The 24462-nt window shown below is 39.2% G+C and overlaps 1 protein-coding gene across 7 annotated transcripts in view; it reads right to left on the reverse strand.

Annotated features, from left to right (window-relative positions):
* Nucleotides 1–296: 296 nt before the first annotated feature.
* Nucleotides 297–24462, reverse strand: part of LOC111861836 (kelch-like protein 5) — a 33272-nt gene continuing 9106 nt past the window's right edge. For all 7 annotated transcript variants that reach the window (XM_023846740.1, XM_023846744.1, XM_023846743.2 and 4 more), the window contains 9 exons: nucleotides 22775–22971; nucleotides 20006–20122; nucleotides 17260–17355; nucleotides 15626–15815; nucleotides 10771–10995; nucleotides 8710–8872; nucleotides 7383–7595; nucleotides 3350–3521; nucleotides 297–1418 (listed from right to left, as the gene is read on the reverse strand). In XM_023846740.1, the coding sequence (XP_023702508.1) occupies nucleotides 1353–1418; nucleotides 3350–3521; nucleotides 7383–7595; nucleotides 8710–8872; nucleotides 10771–10995; nucleotides 15626–15815; nucleotides 17260–17355; nucleotides 20006–20122; nucleotides 22775–22971 (1439 nt within the window). In that variant the 3' untranslated portion in view covers nucleotides 297–1352. The remainder of the gene's footprint in view (nucleotides 1419–3349; nucleotides 3522–7382; nucleotides 7596–8709; nucleotides 8873–10770; nucleotides 10996–15625; nucleotides 15816–17259; nucleotides 17356–20005; nucleotides 20123–22774; nucleotides 22972–24462) is intronic.

A 24462-nucleotide genomic window follows, 5' to 3' on the forward strand; every position in this document is an offset into this window, starting at 1 on the left:
AGAGACCAAAATGTGACAGCAGCTCCAAATTAAAGGAACATTTCTGAATGTGGTATGGAAAATAATGGCAAAGGTAAAGCTGTCCCTGTAACAGGCTGTGGGGTGCGAGAGATCGAGGCTCCCACATCTTCTAGACACTCGGTTCACAGATGGCGGTAAGGTTGTCAGCCTTACATGCACGACACCCTTTACCCCACAAGGAATCTTCCTGGTACTAATTTCTGTTAGACGCTAGGTTGACCCCAGGGCCATACTGTGGCTGGAAGGATTAGGTCAAGTGAAAAAATTCAATTACCTCATTGGGAATTGAACCTACGACCTTCTGGCTTGTAACAGAGTGCTTCAACCAACTATGCTACTGTGTGCCCTTAGAAAATAACACTGCTCTCAATATATTAAAAGCCAGAGAAAAGTAGGTACCTGATTACTGACACATATACTTAAACACTTGTGTAATCATCACTGTGTCTATAAAACTGAAAGAATAAATATATTCTGATCTGAAATAGTTTTATATCAAATGCAGGTGGTTAACTAACTTGACCTAATATTCTGCAACAAGGTCATTACTAGAAGATATGCAACAAGTAACAAATGAACTGAATCAACAACAACAAAATTAGTGATGGAAATCAATTCAGATTTTGACAGATCAGCATATACACATGTCTACTAGAAATCAATAGGAAATTGAAAGTAATAGAAAATAAAAACTTATTCCTGATTTAAAATCATTGTACAAACTAAATATTTTGAAACAAGAAATAAACATTATTTTCTGTATAAACTCCATGATACACACTATAATGGTGCCGTATTTTCATCAAATATAACCACAAATGTAAAAAATTAGGGAACTTCAGGAATGACAGATACTGGACAATGAGAGCTTCACTGAAAAAGCACTCTGGAATGAAATCTGCAGCAAATTCCCTAATTTAACACTCTTGACTACAAGCCTACAGTTAGAAGTGTTTTCAGAATATTGACCCTTGAAGCAAATAAATAATTTTCACTCATTTTTACAGACAGTTTGAAAGCCACCAAACTATTTCAAATACAGGAATCCATATTAAACTTTTGCATTTAATTTAGTACTGACATGTGTGATTTGCTAAATGCATGTGGGGGTTAAACATGACTGAAGAGAGGTACCACAAACCTCCCTCCCACATTTTATCACATTTTAATAAGTAATAAAATCTCATTAATGGAATATATAGTTGCCTGTGGAAGAAGGGCATAAAAATACAGTATCTTATTAACTTATAACTGATATGGTGTAAGCATACTGCTGCAGGTTCTGTAGTCACAATGATGTATGCTCCACTGCAGACCTTGAACTGGGATGATCAAGGCTGTGGATTCTTGATTACAACAATACATGCTCCAGCTCTTCCTGTATTAAGTGGAGCTATCTGAAGAAATAAGCACACAATACGTGAGATCTGAGGTCCTCACTGGACTAAGTATCAAGATTACAGTCTTCAGGATGTGCCATGACAACAATCATGGCATGATCCTCTTAAACATTCGATACTGATCTATCAAACTATAAGGCATCACATCCCAGACCATAATCTTAAAGCACATAATAAAGTCTCTAACTTGTCACTAACATTCTTGTTTTAAAGAAGAGTGAAAAGCTACATGCTAGTAACATAAACGTGGGTGTTAGTTAGTTATTAGAGAGGGTGGGTTTCCCCATGCACTTAGACCTGTAGTGGTCCATTGTGCTTCCCTCTATGATTTCTACCAGCCTCTATATCCTACCGGTATTGGTGCTTACCATCAGTCCCGCCCAGCCAGCGAGACCGGCTCTACTGGCTGAGAAGTATCTATAATGCTTCCCCCATCTACCAGAGGTATTAGAGACTGCTGTTGGGCGGGAAAGTCCGTTAATTTGGTTGACTGACCTCCTTTGGAGATATGAGGTTCTTTTTACGTGCTGTAAAGCTACGACATGGGACCCATGGCTTAGAGTCCCTCCCAGAGGACTTGTTCCCTGAATTTTTCTGCCCTTAAAAATTCGACGACCTCCACCGGGTTTTTGAACCCGCGTACTACGAGTCATGAGGTGGGAACGTTACCTATAGACTACGGAGGCCGCTTAACATGGGTGTTACTTGCTCTAAAACATATTGTTCATGGATATACCTAATTATGTACAGTATAGAGTATGGTAAGCAAAGGTAACTAATTGTAATTAATTTAATTTTAAATGTGCATGTAATAAAATTTTAGTTTCACACTAATGGTTCCATTCCATGTTGACTGTTATGTGACAATATAAGAATTAATGCTTCTTTAAAAAATACTGGATATAGACACTAAACTAAGGAAAATCTTAAATGCAGAAAATTTAATACTGACATTACTGACTTTGGATCATCGAAATAAAACATTAATTGTGGGTAAACTTTAAATCGAAAACAATTAAGTGGGCATTCTCCTATTCTAGGAATACTTTCACAAAAGATATTTCACACAGAGTAGCTAAAAAATTCAACTAAACAATCCTGTTGGAAACGTCCTTTTGTAAAGCAAAATCTGAGGTTCTCTCAGAACTGAGATTATGATCTTCTCGGATGTGACATTATGTAGTTTGGTAAACAGACACCCATGTTTCGGAAGGATCTGCTGCTTCCACCTTCATGGTAGAAGGGTCAAGCTGGAGACAGCAGGTTTCCCTGAAACACTGGTACTTATCTTCCCAACTATACAGCATCCTAGATGACCATAATCTTAGCCCTTTCATACTTCATGTAACTCTGTACACTGAAATGTTTAGTCCCTAATTCATAGAAAAAAATCATTAGATCACACTCATACATGCACAGATGTAGTCATGAGTGTATACGTGTTCGGACTTTGTCGCCATCTTACAACTCAGCAGCTATCTCAAGTTGTATGCATATCCATCATGTCAAATGAGGCCGCGCCATAGCTCAAGCAGTTAGTCGCTGGCTTCCCACCGTGGCGGCCTGGGTTCAATCCTGGGTCTGATCGATTGGGATCTGTGGTGGACAAAGTGGCGCTGGGGCAGGTTTTCTCTGAGTACTTCGATTTCCCCTGCCAGTCTTCATTCCACCAATTGCTCCATAGGCCAGAAGTGGCTGCAGTACAATGGACTTAGTCCCACCCCATTAGCAAAAAAAATCACGTCAAATCTCATTGAAAACATAATAGTGTTTCTTTTAGGAACATGGATTTGAATACTGAAATGAGGAAAATGTTTCTTTGAAGAAATTTAAAACTATGATTACTAATTTGATATGATTGAAACTGAAAATTAAATGAGGGCAAACCTTCAAGGAATATTAAATGGGATTCAACTGTAATTACTTACTTCCTGCCATTCATTGCTCTGAGCATCATATGCTTCAACTAGCTTCAGATACTGTTGACCATCATAACCTCCAACAGCAATCAAGCGATCCCCAAGAAGACATACACCAATGGCATCCCTTCTTACACTCATCGAGGCAACCTGTGTCCATGTGTCTGTTTTAGGATCATATCTGTCAAAACAAAACACAGTCTTGTGAAAATGATGATGGAATAAACATCTTACCATAATCAATAATGTAAATTGTAAAGAACATTATTACAGACAAAATTCTGAATGCTTCTGATGATAGTGCATCAGAGTCAATTTTAATAACCTGGGCATTATCTGTCATTTATGGTTTATCCTAAAAATATATTTCAGGGTCTGTCTGCTTGTCTTTGGGAAAACTGGGACATAATCTCATGGGTCTGCTGGAAAAGCTAGAGATGATCCAGTGCCCAAGACTGACTCTTTCTGACAATCTACGTCAAACCACCGCAGTGTAGAACACTCCATACACACCGAACGTGTATATGTCCAATTAGCACTTATAAAATCTTCAGTTCTAATTTTAAAATCCTTTAAAATTTTTCTCTAAATTTTAAAATTTAAAATTGTCAGGGTTACTTGTTCTATTTCTATAGTGCTGCAGCGGCTACTTTTTGTTTCCAGCACTGTACAGGTGTTATTCTGTGTAGTCTCCCTGTGTGCATGCAGCTGCTTATCTTTACACGTACTAGTAAAGATAAGCAGTGGCACGCACACAGGGAGAGACTACACAGAATAACACCAGTATAGTGCTGGAAACAAGAAGTAGCCGCTGTAGCACTATAGACATAGGGCGAGTAACCCTGACAATTTTAAATTTTAAAATTCAGAGAAAAATTTTAAAGGATTTTAATATTAGAACTGAAGATTTTATAAGTGCTAATTCAGGGAAATCAAAATTGACGTGTGTAGTAACAAAGATAATCAGACAGATATTAACGAAGTAGATTTTGGTAATAATGACGAAAGGAACAATCGGGAAGACCTGTGTTTTTAAATTTTAAACTAAGTGCAGTGTAACAGCTATGTGAGTGTAAACACCTGATGATGGCCATTTGCGGCCGAAATATGTAGTGTGGAGGAGAGCAAGACAAAAGACCTATAATACATTGTTTGCACTTAGGACGGAGTTTATATCATATATTAATATTTAATACCGCGTTCCACTGATAAGGATCCGTATCGGTATTTCAATAACTACAAGTATTCCTACAAGGAGATGCTTTATCACCACTCCTTTTCAAATTTGCTTTAGAATATGCCATTAAGAAAGTCCAGGGAAACCAGGTGGGACTGGAATTAAACAGGACACATCAGCTGTTGCCCTATGTCGATGATGTGAATCTATTGGGTGATAATGTAGATAACATAAAGAAAAACACACAAACTTTAATTGATGCACGTAAAGAGGTTGGTCTAGAAGTAAACAGAGAAAATTAAGTATATGTTACTGTCTCATCACAAAAATGCAGGGCAAAATCATGACACAAAGATAGGAAACAGATGTTATGAAAATGTGGCACAGTTCAGATATTTGGGAACAACGATAACGCATTGAAACCTGATTCAGGAGGAAATTAAGAGGAGATTGTACTCGGGTAATGCTTGCTACCATTCAGTCCAGAACCTTTTGTCTTCTCGTCTGCTGTCCAAAAACATAAAAATTAGAATATACAAAACTATAGTTTTGCCTGTGGTTCTGCATGAGTGTGAAAATTGGTCTCTGACATTAATGGAGGAACATAGACTGAGGGTGTCTGACAACACGGTGCTGAGGAGAATATTTGGACCGAAGAGAGATGAAGTGACAGGAGGTTAGAAAAAACTGCACAATAATGAGCTTCATAACTTGTACTCTCCTTCAAGTATAATTAGAATCAAGTCAAGGATGAGGTGGGCAAGGCATGTAGCATGAATGGGGGAGACGAGGAATGCGTATAGGATATTGGCGGGAAAGCCAGAAGGAAAGATACCACTGGGAAGACCAAGGGGTAGGTAGGTGGACAATATTAAAATGGATCTTAGAGAGATAGGATGGAATGTTATGGATTGGATTGATCTGGCTCAGGATAGGGACCAGTGGAGGGCTCTTGTGAACATGGTAAAAAACCTTCAGGTTCTATAAAATGCTGGGAAATTCTTGAGTAGCTGCAGAATTGGCGGCTTCTCCAGAAGGACTTAGCTCCATGAGTGAGTAAGCAAGTAATACACATTCCTGCCTGATGATGGTCATGTATGATGGAAACATGTTGCAGTAAATAAAGATCCAAATGTAATACGGAAATATTTGTTGTGTTGACGGTAGCACAGTTCCCACACGTTATATACTGTCTGAGACACACAACAGGATGCAACTAATGGGGGGGGGGGACAATAAAATTAAATATATGTCACAGAACATTCCATATGCATGTAAATTGAATATTATGAGTTTCACTTATGAAACATTCAGCTTAAAAAGGCTGATTTATAAATCAGGAATTTGCACTTGCTACGAAACTAAAGTGACCACTTGGGAGCCCTTAGGAACAGATGGGGAAAAGAGGACCTTAACACTCTGCGGACCTACGATTTAAATATTTAAATCACCCAGGGGACCGGCATTTTTATACCTACTACCCTAACTTGTGCACTGTTCACTTTAAAAATTAGTATAAAATCTCCTAATTAATTTTATGAACTAAAATTTTTGGAGAACACTTACCAATGCTGCTAGAAGTGCTTGAGGGTGCGATATTTCTGGAAACACTCCCCATGATGAAGTGGCATTACACACGTGCAAATATAGACATTAATATTCCTTTTTTTGTGAACTGTGCAAACATGCCATTGCCTAGAAGGATGCTTCCCCTTGGAATGTTCACTCTTCACAATTTTCACGAGGGTATGTTTCCGCATATCACCCAAGAGTCTCCCAGGGGTGTCCACATGAGGGCTGTGTGGGGTGTGATTTGATGGGCTAAGTCGCACAAAGTCTGTCTGACTCTGATACTTTCGCCACCATCTGGTCTGTAGCCCAAGCCTTTGCCACATTCATCAGAAATGCTTTGTATTTCAGTTTTGAATCAGGTTCTAGATTTTTTTTTAGATTTTTACTGTTCCTGCAATGTTACTATGCGCAACGTTATTACCTGCATTATCGTCGGAGCTACTGTCACTTTTACTGTCTGTGGCCACAATTCTTTGTTCTCCCCTTTCACTGCCGCTCTCTGAATCATCATTACTATGCGTCTCACAGACAAGCCAGGTCAGCTAGGTTTTCGGAGGAGAATTTGTCCTTGATCCATTCTCCCCACTACCTACTGGCTGATACACACAGCTTGAAGAAGGCAAAGCATTTTCCTTTATAGTCGGTTAAGTAAACAGCGAGGTCAAGTTTCTGACTGCTAACTAAACATTCCAGAGTCTTATCATGCGTTTGTAGGCGGATGCGTGCAATGTAAGTGGTGCCAGAGTGATGTATAGCGTGTTGCAACTTATCGTGTTCTAAAAGCATAAATCTAGGCGACCGGTCTGCCACGTTTAAAACACAAATGCCTAGGCCTAGGCGTCCGGTCCGCGAAGTGTTAAATAATTAGTGTGTGAAAGCATGGACTGCATCCAGATGGTCGAGGATAGGGTCCAGTGGTGGGCTCCCATGGGTTCCATAAAAGGTGGGGGTATTTCTTGACTGGTAAGTGATCATCAGGATCTAAAAGACTTCGTCCCATGGAGTTAGGATGGAGGATACAGTCACAAGCTGTTTACTATTCTGCTATTTGCCAAGAAATTTACAGGAGGTGGCTACAGGAGTAGGGTGTGAGAAGGAACAATTTTGCATGATTAGTATGGTGTGAAATAAAATCATGGACTCCAGACTGTAAAATGGACATAATGTACTCTCTGACAATTTCCTTATCCAAATGGTTGTAATACCCGTATGCATGGATTGTTGAATGGGGCGCGGGACCAAACTGAGCCTTCTCTTTCACATCAGATAGGATGGCCAGTATTGTTGACTAACCTTTCAACAGAGTCAAAACGTGATGCCAAAGGATTTGAAGCTGGTGCATCATGGCCTCCCAACGCATATAAATAACCATTGACTACTCCAACACCAACACCACCTCTCTGATTGGCCAGTGGTGCACATGGTAGCCATTTGTTGGTGTGAGGATCATAGCACTCCACAGTTCTAAGACAGGAACCACCATCACGTCCACCTACTGCATACAACCTTGAAAAACAAGCGAAACATGTAAAGTACAAAGTTTTCCATGGAACACCTATAAAATTTCAAGGGTGAATTTATTACTGCATTCCATCTTAATCCTCTGAATGGTTCTTGATATGTTAATACATACCAGTTTTGAACAACAGACAGCCAAAGATAACTAATTATCTAACTTCATAGAACAGAATCATTCTTGAGAAGCTGATAGTTGTTCAGTTAGTTAAGAAATTCCTTGTCTTTCATGGCACTAGATAGTTCATTACCTTATTCAAAAGAGCCTGCCAATGGATCTGTTCTGAACCAGTTGAATCCAGTCCACATCTTCACATCCTATTTAGTTGAGGTTCATTTTAATACATGTATCAAAACTGTATGTATGCCTAGATCCCCCAAGCAGTCTCTTCCTTTCAGGTTTTCCAACTACAATTTTCATGCATACTACATGTGCCACCTATCTCATCCTCCTTGATCACCCTACAAATTCAGCGGGGACCCCGCCACTTAAGGTTTCTTTGGGTACCTATGAATATGAATACTACTCTGAGGAAATTCTTAAATTTAAGTAATTTAACCCTGTGTTTATCGAATTGAATTTATTTACATTCTATAAATCCTAAGCAGGTTAGTACCTTTGGATACAGAACAAGTCAAAAGGTTACATACATAAGTACAGGCAATTTTAGCTTAAAAATTAATATAACTTAATTTTACATCATTCTCTATTTACATTGAAGTATTCATCTAAAGAGTAGAAGGAATGAGCATGTAGATAATTCTTTAACTCTGATTTAAACTTTTTAGTTTTGACCTGGAATACTTGAAACTGAACACTATAATAGGCAAATTTTTTAACTGAGGAACTTACCAGAACTGAATGGAAAAATCAAACTTGCTGAGTCAATGCCATTACTCACCACAGTGAGATGTGAATGAACCGAGTGTCACAGTTGATTGTGAAAGAAAATATCCAATTTCTATTAAACACATATAGATTCAGAGTCTGCCAAATTCATAAGCGACAGACATGACCGGGTTTGATTCAAGCCTTGATTGAACTGGTTTGGTGTGAAATGTCACCAAAAGTTTTCAGATATCCTGAAGGCACGGCTTGACTTACTTGCTATTGAGCACAGCCACACCTACGCTAGACCGCGCAGTTGACATGGGTGCCACATAGCTCCACTGTCGAGCCTGGGGGTCCCAACGTTCAACAGTGTTCAAGTAACTCCAACCATCATGACCACCAACAGCATATAGGGGGCCTTCTAACACACCAACCCCTGCCAAACAAAATGTCAAACTGCAGCACACATGGGTTCAACTAGCTGAAGATATGACTTTGGTGGACATGGAAATGAACCACTGGGATCCATGAAAGCAGAAATTATTTGCCTCCTGCATAAACATCAATTTGTCAACTGAGATTTCATGTCATGACTTAATTAGTCAATGCCTAATGAATTTCTTAGGGCATGTTCCTTCATTACTAAGTATGAATATATGTAAATAGAGAGGTATATGAAAGTTAGGCTATAAACAGCCAGTATAAAAAGTGGGAAGGAGTGAGCATAAAAAAGTGTCTCATTCATGTGATTATAGAGAACTACCCATTGGGTAGGAAGGAATTAATGAAAAAGAAAACACTATCTCATCTTTAAGACTATGAAGAACATTACCTAAAGAGAGGAAAGGATTACATGAGAGAAGCGGTAACTTGTTCCTAAACTGATAAATTGTGTTTAAAGACTAGACTTTTATGGTAGCCAAGTGACATGCATATTACTGGAAAAGCATTCATGGGATAATATTCAGGAAATTATGTACCCTGAAAAATATAAGTTTTGCATGTGTATGTGTTAGAGGTTAACTTTATGATTACAGTAGTTTATGCTATAACTAATTAGCTCATTGGAGTTCAGCCATTCTTGAGATTGAACCTCTCCATATAAAATCTGTGCATTACTGTTTACTCACTGCCAGTCTCTCCCTAACTTTTGCCACCATCAAACAGTGGTCAGAATCATAGTCTGCTCCCCTGAATAATCAGACATCAAGTACACTTGAATGCTACCTCCTATCTATCAAAATATGGCCAATTTTATTGTCTTCCTATCAGATGCCCAGGTAAATTTATGAATGTCACCATGTGGGAACAGTGTACTTCTCACAATCAGATTTTTCAATGTGGCAAAGTTTACTACCCTAACTCTGTTACCATTACTAATTTCATGCAAACTCTCATTCCCAGTTGTTGGATTGAAATGTCCTCCTTACATGCTTTGGCACTGAAATCTCCTAACAAAATTTTCATGTGGTATTTAGGGAATTTATTGAATACATGTTCTAGTGCCTCATACAAGCTGTCCTTCATATCGTCAGTTTTATCCTGCTGGGGCATGAGCATTCAGAACAATATCACACCAGTAACTTCTTAGTATTGTCTAAAACATCCTATTACTAACAATTTCTACCCTCTTATCTGCTGATATGATTCTCTTATGTACAAAAAAACCTGTACCTAATTCATGATTTTCATACCCCTTTCCACAGAAAAGTGGTTGCTGGTTCCATGCCACCCCTGTTCCATCTGACCTCCTCTGACCTCACACTAAATCTAACATACATTTCAATATTTCTTTCACCAACTGTCATAAGTGAACCTGCCTTATATAGATTTCTTGCATTCCACCTACGAAATTTCATGTCCATTTTCTTCAGCTTACGTCATTTAGCCAAAGAATCTGCCCAAGTGACATTTCATAAGAAGCTTATTTTTTTATGGTGAGGAGTTGTTAGGCCCACACCCAACCTTCAAGCTGGAGGACCGCCCATTGTCTGCTATCTGCAACTGCTTACTCAATATATTTGCAGCTACCCACCACATCTGCAGGCTGTATCCTCCTTCCCCATTCTGAGGAAGGGCCATGCCATGGGGACAAGGGACCCACTTTATATGACAGTTGTTTACATATATTTATAAAATTAGCTAGTCTCTTGAAGTTGGGCCTCTCAGTGCTTTAGACAAACCACATGCTGATCATAACAATATCCATGACCACATGCGATTACAAAATTGGTAAATTTAGCAAGCGTGATCATTGTATATAGGAGAAACCAAATCAATATTTTATTGTCAACAATGCCATTCATAAGAGTTTGAAAATGAAAAAATAATTACCTAAACCATGTCTGTGTGTAGACATTGGTGGAAGCGTGGTCCATGTCTTGCTCTCTATGTCATAACATTCTACACTATTGAGAGTTTTAAGACCATCACGTCCTCCTACAACGTATAAACGTCCATCTAGCACGGCTACGCCAAACTGTAGACGACGCCCACTCATACGGGCTGCATGACTCCATGTATTAGATCTCAGATCATACTTCTCAATGTTTGTTGCACCTGAAATAATAACCAGTCTCTATATTCCAGAATTCTTTATTCATCTTTCTGTTAGCACCTGAAGCAAAATATTGTCACGTATTTACCCATACGTGTCTAGACACAGGGTTTGGATTGGTAATCGGATTTACTGGACTCTTTAAACTCATGACTACAATTAATTTCAGTGCTACTGCTGATTCATGCACTCTACAATCCAATACAGCATGCACTAAGTCTTCTTAGTCTGCTGTGTTTTCACCATTTGTCGCCTGGCAATGGCTTCCAGTGCTGTGGATTCCTTCGCATCCTTGTTCCATGGCTCTGGTCTCACTGGCTGGCACCCATCTCATACTATGTTGTAACTCTTTGTGGCTGCAACTCCTGGCCATTTGCTCCTAGCTGCAACTGGCCTCCACTGACTACTGCTTGCTTCCACCTCATCTGTGGACTGCTAATCTCTCCTTGACTGACTCTTCATCGGTTTCAGCTCTCCAGATATAGCCTATGCAGTGATCCAACAGAGAACACCACTTTCCACGATCCCTCTGTTGTTGTGTGCATAACTGTTGCTACGCTGATATCCTGTTTACTGTGCTCTAACCTAGTAATGTGTCTTCTCTGATTAACTATTCCAGCTTTTGGCAGGTATGCCACAATATAATGAGCAAAATTTATTACTCAATGCCAAAATTAACACCATGCATGCTACTTACTTAGATATAATTAAACATATGTTTGCTTTACAGTTAATTTGACAGATAATTCTCTTAAATTAAAGTGTGACATATTAATACTAAGCATTATAATAAACATATACACTGAAAAAATCATTTTCACCACATTTTATAAAGCTGACATAGCAAAAAGTAAACTGTGAGACTTGTTCAATTTACAAGTGAGGTGGAAGGTGATGCCCACTTTGGGCCAACAGGGACAGTAAGCAGGGAACAGCATCAAATGGCCCTTGTCAGGTCTGCAGAGTGCACCAAAAATCTATAATCGACTGATGTTCCCAAGCAAGTGCTTCATATATACACAATACATATGTTTATATACTCATATATTGTCACATATTAGGGACTATATACCACGTTCAGGTTGATAATTTTATTTATTGAATGTTTATTTCCTATAGCTACAATTAACTATAACAGTCTAAAGATCACAACTACAGCATACATAAAGTCTTCTGTTTGTTCATAGTTACTGCTAGGCAGTGGATGCTAAGAATGTAACTCAAAGACAGCCGAATCTGACCTCCAACTTATGTTGACTAACTTCCTTTTGTCTATAAATGATATAATGATACAAATTCCGTCCCAAGTGCAAACAATATATTATGTGTCCTTGATCTTGTTCACCTACACTACATGTTTCGGCCTCAGACGGCCATCATCAGGTGTATAACACTCACGTCGCTGTCACACTGCACTCAGCCTAAAATTTAACATTTAAAACACTTTCATTCTTATTATCAACATCTACTTCGTTGATATCTGTCTGGATGTAGATTATTTTACACACGTTACTTTTGACATACCTGTAGTAGCACTATAAAATCTTTAGTTCTAATTTTAACTAGATTTTAATTTTCTAATTTTAATTAGAACTAAAGATTTTATAGTGCTACTATAAAATTTTTTATAGTAGCACTATAAAATTAAAATTAAAATTTTTTCTCTAAAATTTAAAATTTTGAGAAAAAATTTTAAAGGATTTTAAAATTAGAACTAAAGATTTTATAGTGCTACTACAGGTACGTCAAAAGTAACGTGTGTAAAATAATCTACATCCAGACAGATATCAACGAAGTAGATGTTGATAATAAGAATGAAAGTGTTTTAAATGTTAAATTTTAGGCTGAGTGCAGTGTGACAGCGACGTGAGTGTTATACACCTGATGATGGCCGTCTGAGGCCGAAACATGTAGTGTAGGTGAACAAGATCAAGGACACATAATATATTGTTTGCACTTGGGACGGAATTTGTATCATTATATCATTTATAGACAAAAGGAAGTTAGTCAACATAAGTTGGAGGTCAGATTCGGCTGTCTTTGAGTTACATTCNGTCTGTCAAGTAAATTGTTGCTGGCTCTCAACATACACACAGTAATTCTTGGTTCTGAGTCCTGCAGGACCCATGATCACATGTTTTTCTCATGACTTTGGGAGTTGTGCAGCTATACTAGACTAGCTTCGGTCAGGCAATAAAATTGCTGCTGGTCTTTGCCAGCACAGTCATTCCTGGCTTCAGTCTCCTTGAGATCCATGACCATGACTTTCATTCTCTCCTAGATATGAATGTGTTTCGAAATGGGCCTCCTCTTCAACGAAGGAAGGGTCAGTCTTTCTATGTAGGTGCTAGGTTTGTTGCATCGTAGTTTCAGCACAAGTATATCCAAGCTGTCATGGCATCCAGTTCTCAATGGGCTCTGTGCATCCTTTGTCACTGCACTCTACCAACATTTATGCAAGATATACAGAGGTTTCCTGCCAAAGTAGGCTTGTGCAGCAGGTTATGCCTTAACTCATGTAACTACTCTGAAACTGGAGTTAGTCAGCTGAACTGTCATAGGCCTGACTGCCACCAAGTTTAAGCCTCTTATATTTCGAAGAAAGTCGTCTTCTGGGTTTAGGCGCCGTGTATTCTTCGTTTTGGCCGACGTTTCAGAGGAATGTATCGCCTCCATCTTCAGAGCAGTTGAATGGCTTGGAATGCAGAGAGCAGTAGCTGCAGTGACAGCTGTCACTGCCTTTAAAGCCTTTAAAGCAGTAGCACTGAGCATTCCACTTTCGCCAGAACCAATTTTAACACGCTGGGACACGTGGCTGTGTGCAGCGAGTTATTATACCGAACATTTAGAAACAGTTAGGAATGTCGTGAATACATTTCATCCCAGAAGTGCAGCATCAATTCAAATTGCCCAAAATGTACTAAAAAACACAGAACTAGAAATTAATCTTTCCTATATATCTGCTCACTTCCCTCATCTTCCATCTGCCATTTCCTCACTGGAGGCAAGCAACAGCAATACTACAAGTGTGTTCAAAACCACTGTTTCCAAATTGAATTCGGTTCCTGGAAGAGTTGGTGAAGTAATAAAGGAAAAAGTACACAGCATTCTTTAAAAAAATCCAGGATATGAACAAATTTGTGAAATTGAAGAAATTTTACCTGGTAAATGTACTGAACTGCCAAGTAAAAAATCACTAACAGTGGAACAAATAGCGGCTTTTGTACATGCACCCCTAATTTCCTGTGAGGTGGAATGAAGGTTTTCCCACTATAAGGACATCTTACGAGACAATAGGAGGCGACTAACTATGGAAAACCTAAAACATTTAGTAACTGTGAACTGCAACAGAAAACAAGTTGAACGTTCGGAGAGCTAAATGTGAGTGCCATTGGTTTTTTTAAATTTGTAATGAAATAAGTTGGCTTTGTTGCATGATTTGTATTTAAGTATAACTTTTTGTTGCAAGTGAATCATTCAGTGATTACATAAAATGAACTTAAATATTGATTTGTTGGTCTTAAAATAATGTAAAATCAATTTTAATATTTGGTATAAATTTTATGTGCATATTTCAGAAGTTTTTCATGCATAAATGCATACATATTTAAGTGATTATTAGGGCATAAAAATCCGGTCCCTAGTTATGACCAATGGTCAGTCAGCCCAACTGTCTTGATGTCAAACCACTTCTGGGGCCAAAAACCAGATTTTTGTTACTGTCAGACAGTGGCACGTTTGTTCACGTGGGGCACCCTCTCTGATGAGAGGATGGGTCTGTTATTTACAACTGCTGCTGGCCCTAACCAGTGCAGTAATATTTACTGCAGTCAAAATCAGTAGTATATGTCATCTATATTTATAATTTTACATGTCAGCATTCTACATAGCCATTTGTCAAGAGACCAATTCCTTGCGGACATTTACTATTTACAGTTTTACATGTAATTTATTTTCTTTTAATGCTAGTGGGGTGGGACTAAGTCCCTTGTACTGCGGCCACTTCTGGCCTATTGTACCAACCCCAGATGATAGGTGAGGGTGATTGTGGAGCAATTGGTGGAATGAAGACTGGCAGGGGAACCGAAGTACTCAGAGAAAACCTACCCCAGTGTCACTTTGTCCACCACAAATCCCACTTGACCAGACCTGGGATCAAACCCAGGCCACCACGATGGGAAGCCAGCAACTAACCACTAGAGCTATGGCGTGGCCTCAGTTTTACATGTATTATTATTATTATTACTATTATTATTAGAGGGGGTGGGTTTCCTCATGCACTTAGACCACTTATTGGTCCATTGTGCGTCCCCCTTTAATTTCTACTGTCGCCATACCCTACCGATACTGGTGCGTACTATCAGCCCCGTTCAGCCNTTTACATGTAATTCTAGTATTAATAATACGTATGAAATGTTGGCAACATTGCTCAGAATCAACATCAGAATTAATGAAGTGTATTTTTAAAGCTAGGTTTAAGTGTGTTTCTGAAAATAAAACACCTTTCGAGTGATGATGTCACTGTGATCATGAAACAAAACATTATGCTCCTTATGCCAGAACTGATCATGAATTACAGACATTAAAACAATCTGTGCTTATTCATGTCTGGGGCTTACTATTTTCTCCTACCTTTGTTAGCATCCATTCCACCAACAGCATATAAAACTCCAACTGTAGACTTCCTTGGACGAGTACGAGGTGACTGGAGCATTGGACGGCGTTCAGGGAGCAAATGATACTTCAGAGCTTCCATAATAAGTTCTTGGCAAACACGATCCTCTCGAAATAGCGGATCTGTCTCAATGTAATCTGCAATAAACTATGCCACAAGAAATAGATTGAACACATAATGTATTAATATGTGTATAGAAATAGTGCATGGAAATGTTAAGTGTGTCTAGGAATTCCTATTTACTTCCATTTCATTAGGTCATTTTCCACTAACATACTAGAATACACACAAGTCTGTGTTTGTGGTCTGACCTATATGTGTGCCTCCTTCCCTGCTCACTCCATCCGACTCAAACCTGCTTTACTCTGCACAGCAACAAAAAATTAGGAACATTTTATATTTGTCTTTCTTTTGACTCATTTACATGCTGGTACCTCTGAGGTGATTAAACAGTAAATAAGTGAGAATGGTGTAATGACAGAGTCCACATATTGAACTGAATTGAATTTATTTACATTCTATAAATCCTAAGCAGGTTAGTACCTTTGGATACAGAACAAGTCAAAAGGTTACATACGTAAGTACAGGCAATTTTAGCTTAAAAATTAATATAACTTAATTTTACATCATTCTCTATTTACATTGAAGTATTCATCTAAAGAGTAGAAGGAATGAGCATGTAGATAATTCTTTAACTCTGATTTAAACTTTTTAGTATCATTGCCCAAGTTTTTAATATACTTTGTGGCAGATTGTTGAACACTTTTATGCCAGTAAAGTAGACTCCTTTTTGATATACTGATAAAGTTGATGAGGGTAGGTGGAAGTTATATACTGAACAGGATGGCATATAGGAAACATTACTGACTTATTTCGCAGTGCATCATTCAAATATAAGCTAGGATATTCCTCACTTATAAAAACTTATTTGATAAATCCTTTAATATAACAATGTTTTACCCTTTCTGTTGTGGGGGGGGGCAAAATTTGTTGAATTGCTTTTATAAAATAAATCTTATTTTGTGTCACATACACCCAGATGCCTCAATTCAAGATCTTGACTGTACTTTTTCATCGTTTCCCTCAGTCCCTCCAGTCCCTCAGACCATGATTGCTTCCTTTCAAATACTTTCCAATTCACTAATCATCCTACCATTTGACACTACATGGCCTGATCATCATAAAATATACCACAAGAAGCAAAGAGATGTGATTGAAACCTGATCTTGTCAAGCTGTGAATCACCTTGTTAGGTTCAATGTTATAAACAATTTACAGCAGGTGGGAATAAATGAGATCCATAAATAGGAGTGGGAAAAATAACAATTCTACGCTTTAGGCTGGCTCAGGGAGGGAAGGGAGGAGCATATGCGACATGTTTACTCGCCCCAAAGTCATGATGAACCAAGAATTCACTATAGAGAATACTTGATGATAAGTCAATAAAGGTTAAAGAATATACCTCAGGTCTCCCAAGAACAACATACTTGTCATTCTATAGCAACTCACGTAAGAATAAAACCTCTAGTGTAACAAGAGCGATGAACTGAATATATGTCACAACCAAAGTCTTCAATTTACAAAATCTTACCGATGGCATAAGAAGAGGAAGCTTAACAAGACCAAGCAGGCGGCTTACATCCTTCTTTCTATAATCTACATCATTCTTCACCCACATCATTAAAGCCTGAGGAAAAACATATCACAATTAATGTGCTTTCAGGTAATAAAAGAATAAATTAATTTTTAGATAAAATTTAAATATAATTTAATAATATAAGCTCTGGAATGTGTTTACCAAACCACTGACTAACAACGGTCATATTCGTCACAATATGCATATCTTATTGTCACGTGTTGGGTGTATAATGCGACAAATAACTTCATGCCTTGTTGGTTATAGCGAATTTTATTTCACATTCGCTCTTACAATCGCACAATTTAAAAGCTCAACATTACTGCTATCTGCAGTATTACAATTACTAGACTGCAACTGAAAGGTTGACTGCCTGGCAAACTCGTAACTATCTCGTAAACTAACTGTGAATAGTCTTCACTGCTCCCTATGTAGCCTCGTTCCGGACAACACAGAAAACAGCCACATAATAGGCACCACTGTTGTCTGGCGCCGTGTTTACAGGTGTTACTGGCAACGCTGTCAGGAGTTGTTTATGGCTGCATAGCAACCACGGCATCCCTTGGCCACGTCACCACTGGTGGGGTAGGGGAAGGAGTGTTGACTTGCCTATTACCCTAGTAATGACAGGGCTCCGATGGTGTTACGTCACCGCTGGCGGGGGGAGGGGTGTCCTGCATAGCGCAACACATCACACTACTCCCTCCTTAAGGCTGTTCGTCCCGAATAGCCTAACGGTGCATCTCCGTTCCTTTTCTTCCAAGGACGTGCTTGGTGGATCTCCTGTTGTTTCGGCTACTCTTCTTGCAGCGACTATTCTTTGTCCGTTACATCCGCTCCCCTCTTAAGACAGAGTTTGTCTTGAGCGGTTCCCTTTTTACTTGCCAGAAGATCCAGTTCTATAACATTCATCCATTGCACATTCACTCTTGCTCGGGAGCCCAGTACTTCTATATTACCAGCTCCTCCTCTGTGGTTTGCTTCTTTTTCGTTTTGGAGGGGGTCGACACCTCCACAGTATTCAGTTTTTGATGTCCGCATCTGCTGGGATTCCGTGCAGCACGTCTGCTTGTGCACTTGCACATGCGTCAAATTTCCCTTTCAGGACAAGTCCTTGTGTCCTCCTCTCACATTGAGTCCTTCTCGTGCTTTCTTTGACAAATCCTTATGTGGGCTTGTGCGTGACTCCAGCAGATCTCTCTGGAGTCTCAGTCTCTTGCGCTGTGTCACATTTGCACAGCTAGTCTTATTTCTTTCGGCAGCCAATTCATGCCGCAGTCCACATTTTACTTGGGTCGAATTCCTGAGGATGTTCCTCTTGTGCCATGCCACTGTCGCATGGCGGGACACCTTCCTGCAAGCAGTGGCCAACTTCATCCGGGATCCAGAAATTCCTTGGGTTACTTCCTGTGGCTCTCCACGTCGCCCTGCAGCTTGCTTCTTGCCCCTATACCGTTTCTTCTGTCCTTTGACCGGTTTCACTACGGCAACTTCATTGGGGACTTCTCGTTGTTGGGCCACCTCAGGTTTCCTGTCCACTGAGGTTGGCTCTTTTTCTTCTTGTAGATGTGTCTCCATCTCTCGGCAGGCCATCGTCTCTTCTCTGGTATCCATTGTTTCCTTTTCAGGTTCTACGACCGGTATCACTGTGGGGACCTCTTCTTGTTTTGCCGCCGCAGGTTTCGTGTCCACTGCGGCCGGCTTTTCTTCTACTAGACTTGCCTCCATCTCTTGGCAAGCTATCGTCTCATTGTCTTCATTAGGAATCGACTGTCAGTCAACTATATCCACTTTTCTCTTGGATTTTTCTCCGTTGCATCTTGGCAGGCTGTCGTCTCTTCCTGCCAGGCATTCATATCAGCTTTCAACCTCTTGGCTCGCATGTGGCCATTCTTGCTTCGATGGCTCTTGTTCTTGCTTGGGTAGCTTCTCTTTCTGCAGCCATCTCTTCTCACCAGGCTTTCGAGTCAGCCGCCACCTTTTCTTGGTAGGCCATTATCTCTTTCAGCATTTCGTCTGTTTTTTCTTGGCCAGCGTTGATTTTCTTCAGCAGAAGTTCCATCATCTGCTGTGATTCCATGTTCCTTTCGCGTGTATAAGTTCGTAAACCAATTCTGACGGTCACGTGTGTAAGTTCGTAACCACTTCTGACACCAAACTGTCACGTGTTGGGTGTATAACACGACAAATAACTTCATGCCTGTTTACATATAATGATCATAAAAGAAAACAGAATTAAGTAGAAAAACTAAACTGTTTAGAACACTTTTCAATAATAAAACCTCCATTAAGAAAATCCACAAGTCTGGCTTGCATTTACAAGGTATCGAATATGGTTTCATCTCAGCTAGTATACCAGCTAGTATATACAGTTTCTTCCTCAGCTACTTCAAATGAATGCTAGGACAGTCTCTATGTAAATGACACCTCATTAAAAATCCTCAAGCTTAATCAATGAAGTGCAAGATTTGTTCCTCTTATCTTCCTTATATAGAGATTTATTGTATTTTATATACTGACTGACAGCCAAAAACCTACAGATTCAAACTTGACAAATATTACATATTAGTATCTGTCTCATAAATTCTTATCCAGTATCCCAGGTTTAGAGTTTCTGTGAGTCATTACTCTGAGAGCCTCTCTCAACCATATGAATTTTACCTTATCAGAATTTTTCTTGCATAATATGATACCAGCTTACATGAAATATTTCCTCTTCTGAAGGCACATTGAGATCATCAGATGCCAAAAGCTTGGCCACTTCATCAGCTGGTAACTTCAGGAACTCTTGGTTTTGAGTAACCTCCATAAAATGTTCCTGAAAATAAAATTTAACACAAATAATACAATATGATCATGCAACAGCTATCAGAAATCAGCTGACCATTGAGGTGGGAGAGACAGATGATAGTTGCATTAACATGGACCATGAAGATTTGAATTGGCAGCAATCTCTACAAATATTTCCCTTCAACACAACAGCAGAGTGCAACTTTTCTGAAAGAGGTAGCCAAATCCCAGGACAGGAGGTAGTGAAAGTTCTGGCAATGGAATATATACATCACACAAAACAACCATCCAAATTTGAGTTATAAGTTAATCATGTTAAGGAATAACAGAGGAAGGAAGTCTTACAGTAGGAGAAAATGGTGACTATTGATCTTCTTGTACTTTAGGTCCAAGTAGCAATTCTGAAGTGAAAATATCTGCCACAGTATAAGTCTGGACTTTCTTCTAGGTCTTGGAAGACTGTTTTCCTCAGGTGTCATTAATGACAGCATATTGGGTCTCTACTGAGTCTGCATGCTGTATAGGTAAGTACGAACCTGCTTCAGAGCAGAGAAGGCCTGCACGACATAAGCGCTGATGACTGACATTGTTAATAAAAACAAAGACAAGTCTGCGATTTCTCGTAATGCTGCACTCGGATATGAAGCAATTAAATATTTGAGCAGGCCCAGAATAATATTATATTGTANCAATACGTGACAATATACATCACACAAAACAACCATCCAAATTTGAGTTATAAGTTAATCATGTTAAGGAATAACAGAGGAAGGAAGTCTTACAGTAGGAGAAAATGGTGACTATTGATCTTCTTGTACTTTAGGTCCAAGTAGCAATTCTGAAGTGAAAATATCTGCCACAGTATAAGTCTGGACTTTCTTCTAGGTCTTGGAAGACTGTTTTCCTCAGGTGTCATTAATGACAGCATATTGGGTCTCTACTGAGTCTGCATGCTGTATAGGTAAGTACGAACCTGCTTCAGAGCAGAGAAGGCCTGCACGACATAAGCGCTGATGACTGACATTGTTAATAAAAACAAAGACAAGTCTGCGATTTCTCGTAATGCTGCACTCGGATATGAAGCAATTAAATATTTGAGCAGGCCCAGAATAATATTATATTGTAGCATCCTGTTGCACTGTATGTAGATCTGACTCTGTGTTCCACTTCTTGCCATTGTGTGCAACAACGGTTAATATTCACTCATCTTCTTTCTATAATGTGTCACTACATGTTTCGGCCTAACTGGCCATCAACAGGCGTACAAGTTCTTGTGATGAAGGTATCTGCTACTCTCCTGTAATGTCATTCTGCTTTTCTTATGTAACTGTCTTGAACTATTCTGGGTTATATGGGTTACTGGGCTGGCACCATGCAAGTGTTTGGTTTGTTGATTTTTCTTTGGTTCAAGCACAGGAAAGTTCAGTTTTCAGAAGAAGATGATCAAAATACCATCTGTATAATTTCAACAATTCACAAGAAGTAGATGGGAACATCCTCAATCAATGTTCCTCCCTTAATGTCAGAGACCAAGTTTGACCCACATACAGAACCACAGGCAAAATAAAATTATGGGTTTGTATATTCTAACTTTCATGTCTTTAAACAGCAGACGATAAGACAAAAGGTTCTGGACTGAATGGTAGCAAGTGTTACAAAAGTTCAATTTCCTCTTAATTTCCTCCTGAATCAGGTTTTGATTTGTTATAGTCATTCCCAAATATCTGAACTGTGCCACATTTTCAAAACACGTTATTCGATGTACAATATAAAATAACAACCTGGGAGCCAGGATAGCCCAGTTGGTATAGCAACCAGGCTATGGGCTGAACAAATGAGTCAGGATTTGATTCCAAGTAGGGATAAGAGATTTTTCTCTTCTCATTACTGTCATTATGTGCAATAAATTTCCAGTTACTTGGCATGTATGGGGGAATGGGGTGTGCTGGTTACATGGATCTGCCAGTTGTACGAGAAATACTCTTACAGAAACCCAATACAGTGAAGTCTACTAGACAGGTCTATACAGTGTTAAACATACAATTTTTTGGAGTGAGAAACCCCAAGTCCAAATTAAATGCACTGACACACGAATAAAATTGAAACTATCCTTTACTGTGATCGCACCTACATGGATAACAACAAGCAGTGGAAGACTGGAGAACTCCCACATGGCGGGTGAACACAAACACACTCCAGCTTTGCTTTTGAAGTAACTTTACATAAATGATAAATTTTCTTTGAACTTTTGGCCAGATGTATAAAAATTCTGGATGCTTGGATACCAGATATCTGGGACTTTGCCATACAGTGTTCCCAGTTATAATGGAACACTGCTTATACTATTTAATACTTCTGGCATTTCTCCATATATTGTTTTCAAAATGTCTGCAATTTAACTGCTTTATACATTATTAAATTAATTAATCAGGTATTCTAATATTTTAAAGCAAGTTATAAACACAATAAAAGAAAAAAAGCTCCTGACAGGCATGAAGGAGTAACATTTAGTATTTGTGGTAGTGAATGTTGATAATTCATTGAATTAAAACTTAAGAGAGTTGAAACAACCTGAAACAAATATATACATCTCTTTCAATGTTGCGTGGATCAAATATCATTCTGACATCAAGTATCTTACACTAAAAACTGGACAGAAGGTAGATATCAAAGTCCTTACAGTTGTATAATTGTGTGCAACTTTGAGTAGCTCCATACAGCCTTGAGCGTCAGCAAAGTGTCGAATACCAATACAATTTGAGGGGTGGAGCTGCTTCATTAGCAATGAACAACATGCATCAACTACAGCAGTGAGCCGCAGAAGAGAGGCTGTGCTCATGAGTTTTTCCACTGTGTCTTCTCGCAACTCAATGCAACCTGTAAAATGATCCAGGACACAACATATCACCACTTTCTTTAAATATATGTTCTTTTTATATAATAAAACATCAACAACTACCTTAATTTAAATAATGTTGGTCAGGTCCCTTTCTAGCACTCAAGTAATCAACCTGTGGGCACATATATAATAAAAACCTGGAAAAAATATCAGACTTCAAAAATATAGATCAAATATAACACACTACACATGATAAGAAAGTTCATATATTATAAGTACAACAAAAAAGGTGTGGGAACCTCCAACATCCTAACACACAGTTTCGCCGGTCTAACAGACAACATTCAACTTCTGCTCAAGCCAGGGCGTATCAACTCACATTGCGACCAAGAAGTCAAAGTCAAAGTAAAAGTCATGTTGCAACTGATGGTCGGTCGGTCAGTCAGTCTGTCTGTCTTGGTGCCGAGCCCCAGCTTCTTCTTTGTGAAAGTTGCTGTCCTGTCCATTTGGGGTGCCCTCTCTGATGAGAGGTCGGGTCTGTCATTTGTCAGTCTTAGTCAGTCCATTGTCAGTATATACATATATTTACAATTTAATTCTAGTCTTAATTACTATTTCTATGTACATTACAAGGCCTCTGTCAATCCAGGCTTTGTACAGCAGATTATGCCCTATTTCTAGTAGTAATCGCTACCACGGCAGTCTAGTCACTTGAACGGTCGTATGCCTGACCGCTGCCAAGTTTAAGCCTCTTATACTTTCTGTGACGGGCTTTGCCTTGTCCGATGTTGCGAACATTCTCATTATCATGATTTTGTATGACTTCTGCTTGTTAGCAACCAACAGTCAGTCAGTCTCATATTTATACAGCACTCGCTGTCCGGGCCCCCTGGAGATCAAAGCAGGTGCTAGCCAATCAGCACTCACAATAGCTAGCTCCGCCCAGCAGTAATGGTATAAAATGGGAGGTTCACAACTGGCTATCATCACAAAAGAAATATCTGGTCGAGACAGACAGACTGACTGACTGTCAGTTGCAACATGACTTTGACTTTGGCTATCATCAGCTCTTCTCCAGTCCACCGATCAAGAGCAATCGTCATGAAGCAGCAGCCGTAACTCTCCAGCAACCACGCCGAGACAATGGGCTCTGCCAGTGCACACACCATAGGCCACTGATCCTACCAGCACATGCAGCACCGCATCACCGGCTAGCCAGACCAGCTGAACGGCTGTAAAGAAGACCTGGTCTGCTACAAAGTAGCAAACTCTACTAGTGCATGCACAGTTGAACAAACGGCACTTTCAGGGCCAGCAATCTTGTGAATAAGGCACAGTGGAACAAACGGCCCATTTCAGGGGCAGAAAACTTTTGAACAACATATGTTTGAACAAACGCCCCTTTTTCAGGGCCAGCAACTTGCAAACAACATATAATATATATATATATATATATTTTGTAACGTGTTTCGTTACTGAAGACGCCGTAGAGATGGTTAATTTGTTTATTTAACACTCTACAAATAACG

Source organism: Cryptotermes secundus, unplaced genomic scaffold (genome assembly GCF_002891405.2).
Source record: "Cryptotermes secundus unplaced genomic scaffold, Csec_1.0 scaffold819, whole genome shotgun sequence".
Classification (NCBI taxonomy): Eukaryota; Metazoa; Arthropoda; class Insecta; order Blattodea; family Kalotermitidae; genus Cryptotermes; species Cryptotermes secundus.